Below are 4168 nucleotides of genomic sequence, written 5' to 3' on the forward strand. Positions count from 1 at the left end.
ATTATTCTGTTACTCTACTTGAACTGCGGTTTCAGGCGGTTGTACTGATGATTTTGAAGCGGTTGAACTGATGCTTTCAGTTCTGTTTAACAGATCGTCTTCTTTAGTTCAAAAAAAATTGTAATTTTTTTGTCGGAACGGGGCGTGTAATATATCGTTGGAAAGCTCTTGACAACTATATTTCAAGTATATTGAACGTTTTTGCAAAATCGTTATGGTTTAAGAGCAGTTTTGAAAAAACCATTTTTTTCAAAACCGAAAACGCGAATCATACTTTGGACTCAATTTTCAAATGTTTTGTTGGAATGGAGCAAATAAGATGGCGTTGGAGAGCTGGTGAAAATCCGCATCTTCCATATATTTATTATTTTTTCTAATTCTATACTATTTAAAAGTAATTTGGAAAACGGTGAAATTCTGGGCGAAATGTATTTTCGTGATTTTTTGCAAACGGTTTGTCGGATTGATACAAATGATACAGCATTGGAAAGCTATGGAAAATGCACAACTTTTTCGTATTGAAATGTTTTTCTAATTCCTTACGGTTAAAAATGAATTTGAATACGGTCAAATTTGATTTTGAACGTGATTTTTTAAAAAATTTCGTCGAAATGAGGCAAATAATATACGGTTGGAAAGATATCGAAAATACGAAACTTAGTCATGTTGAACATTTTCTCAAATTCGCAACCGTTGAAAAGTAATTTGGATTACGGTGAGACCCATCGTGTTGCTTTTCCGTCAGAAAAAACAGAGTACTTGTACTGATCTACATATGCGTTTGTACTGATGTATTCTTTGGAGAGTAATTTTGAAAGGTTCCAAAAAAAGAGTACTTGAACTGATGTGTGCATGGGTTTGTACTAAGCGTGTTTTCACTAACTAGACTTTGCTCTGTATTAGGTAATATTTTTTTGCTCGCAAGTTTTCAACGGTATATTGTATCGTCGCCTCTATACTTGCATGGTTTATATCATCGAACTGAATGATATTTTTTTAAAAGAAAACGTTTTTATTCTTCTTTGAACTAAACGTTTTTATTATTCTTCTCTTATTTTATGACTTGTACTTTTCCCATTTGAATTGCACGGGGTTTCTTTTTGCTTGAACTTCTACAAGTTGAATTTCTGTCATTTCTTTTATTTCGAATGGACCACCATTTTTAACTTGTACTGATCAATATTTTTAATTCAACCATTTTTTCTTTGTAGAACGGACCACCATTTTTGTTTGTACAAATCAGTTGTAGAACTTGGACGTCAACGTCACAGAATTACACTTTGGACGAATCACCTTCTCCCATCTGGACTGACCACAAAATTTGCATCAGGAAACTCACAAAAACAAGGACGATTACAATGAGATCGACAAGAATGTGTGAACCATACCATTTTTAGCTCAATAAATACTATACACAGAACAAGTAGAACTTGTTAAACAAGATGTTTTTGAAGTTTCTCACATTAACACTTTTTATAATACAAAACTGAATGCTTCACTTTTACCTCCTCTCTTTAAAATATTACAAACTGACAGAACTAAAATAAAATTGTGAGCACAATGCATTTTTTTACCACAGTTGGTAATAGGGGCACAATCCATGTGAATTGTATAAAAGGTACCAGTAAAAAAGGATTGCTGGTTTTTTATAGAGTTTGTAGTACCATCACAATCAAAGTTCGTACTGACATAAGCTCCGATCGTGCTCCGGCCAGAAAAAGATACATAAGTACGCTGCGGCCAAAGTATTACAAACTGACAAACATAATCAGCCACCTTGCTAGAACAGAGCACCTTAGACGTCTCTACTCCTGTTGCCTTTCCTTGTGCAGGAGGCCGTTGACGGAGCACACAATGATGCAGGTGGCCATTGTAGCGTCACGGGCAGTGACGCAGGTCTCCGAACTGATGGTCGCGACGAACTCGGACACCCAGAAGCCACGGGGTTGGATTGAGCATGGCGCTGAAGTTGAGTAGAACATTTAGAAATTAGGATAAATAGGAAATAACAAACAGGTGAAGAAACCGTGAAGTAAAATGAGTTATAGAAGACAGTATGCATTTTTCTCACTAAAACAAAACTTCTGTTTGTGTGCAACTTCTGTACTTGCATACATTTGGCATGGTATTTCTTGCAACAGAGTACCACAATACTAACTCATCATATTAACTGGAAAAGTTCGACAAGAAACTTCATCTTCAGCATACTAACTACATCACACAATACATATTACAGGGGAAAGATGCACTATACTTTTTTGGTTTCTTTTCAAATATAATCTGGCAGCTCATTGTGAAGTTAAACTATAATTTTTTCATGAAGTTAAATTTTTTTAACACCATCTTTTCTGACCCTTCGAACTGTTCCACCTACAGAGATTGAACGTCTGTCGAAATTGAGCAAAAATCTTTTTTCAAACTTTTCAAACGCTTCAAATGGAATCTTTTTTTATTTTGAACTTACTAGGATTTTGCATTAAAATCTTTTTCAAAACACTGAACTGATCATTTTTTAATTAAGACTTCTATGTTTCTATTTTTTGAAACCGGTTTTCTTGTTTTTAATTTGAACATATCATTGTTTATAATTCAAAATGTTTTTTAATTCGAACTGGTCATTGTTTTTAATTTGAACTGATTATTTTCTTTAATTCAAAACAAATTTTTATCCAAACTGATTATTCTCTCTAATTTAAAATGATCATTCATTTTTTTAATTCAAACTAATCATGGTTTTAAATTCAAACTGACCATTTATTTTATTTCGGGAGGACGCCACGCCCAGCGGACTGTGGGACGGCGCGCCTTGGGGGCCGGTGGGGTGGCTCGTCGCGGGTGCTGGCAAGTGCGGCTGCAAGTGGCTTCTAAGGTCTGACCTACCTGCAATAATTAACAATGTATTAATCCTGCACTCATGTATCCAAAGTGATATTCTCACAAATTACTGGAGTTCCGCTGCTCCTTTACATAGCAAAACTGCTACTACTACTACAGATTAAATGTTGTATACATGTAGCCTATACTAACATAGAAGAGATTAAAAATTGTCAATTTGATGTAATTTTTTTTGTTCTGTGTACTGACATCAAGAAAGAGTACACAAAGATATGATGGATGAGCAGTAATATAAGGCAAGACATTTGAAGGATTGCTCACACTAAAATAAGAAATTGTACTGAACTTAAAATAAGATTTGCACTGGACTAAAACTAGAATTTGAACTGAACTAAAATAGATCTTTGTTTAGGCATTTAAGCAAACACCTGACGACAAAAAAAAAGTGACTGGCATTTAGAAATAAACACGATGGTATATAAAAATTCATGCAAGAATGAGAAGTACGACTCCGACATTTTAGCAACAAACAAATGACTAGGGTAGCAAATGCTCGAACTGAAACAATTGAACTTGCAGCACATGTGGACAGTACGAACTACACATTGTGTTTTGTGCACCCGCTCGAACTGAAACAATTGAACTTGCAGCACATCTGAATATGGACATGGAGGCAGGGGATCCTGTGGGTGACAACAAAACCTCAGCGTCACCACAACAATTCAGAGATGAGGCAGCATCATGAATTAATAGAGCTAGAGAGATTTGAGAGGAGCAACAACATCATGCAAGAGAGAGAGAAAGCATAGGAGAGCAGCAACCGTGCACATGTTGGAGGAGTACAGGTAGCCGTGAGCTGCACTGGCAGCCGGAGGTAGAGGCCTACTAGGGGCACTGGCAACATGCGCATGTTGGACCTTTTACATTCTTCTTTCATATTTAAACCACTGATTTTTGCACAGTCAACTTATATATTGCTAAATAAACAAGAACTTATTGCAGTTTATTTTTTGAACTTGCCTGGATTTAATACTTGAACTCCAGTCCCCAATTCAAAAATCATGCCAACAATCTGTAAACAGAAAAGATGCAGAGTTTAGAAACAAAAAGGTTAAAACGAAAGTTGAAACAGCAGACAAACTCTGAAGTAAAAAGCACAAAAATGTTTTGAAACTCTTTCCTGAACATATGAGGTTTATGTCTTTGAACATACAAATTTTCAAAACATGTACTTTCACTTTTTTCCTTGTGTGTGTGCTCGACTTGGCGGTTGCATAGTGCTAGTGAAGATGGTGGGTGCGATTCTACTTGGACTCGCGTCAACCCTCGACTT

At 35.9% G+C, this 4168-nt stretch overlaps 1 protein-coding gene across 1 annotated transcript; it reads right to left on the reverse strand.

The window, feature by feature from the left end:
• Positions 1–1805: 1805 nt before the first annotated feature.
• LOC119293609 lies at positions 1806–3593 on the reverse strand. Its single transcript, XM_037572020.1, has 3 exons — positions 3435–3593; positions 2752–2880; positions 1806–1963 (listed from the first exon to the last, which is right to left on the reverse strand). Exons 1-3 carry the CDS (start codon positions 3502–3504, stop codon positions 1806–1808), a joined length of 357 nt encoding a protein of 118 aa, XP_037427917.1. The 5' UTR covers positions 3505–3593.
• Positions 3594–4168: the final 575 nt, after the last annotated feature.

This window comes from Triticum dicoccoides, chromosome 4B (assembly GCF_002162155.2).
Source record: "Triticum dicoccoides isolate Atlit2015 ecotype Zavitan chromosome 4B, WEW_v2.0, whole genome shotgun sequence".
In the NCBI taxonomy this organism is placed as follows: Eukaryota; Viridiplantae; Streptophyta; class Magnoliopsida; order Poales; family Poaceae; genus Triticum; species Triticum dicoccoides.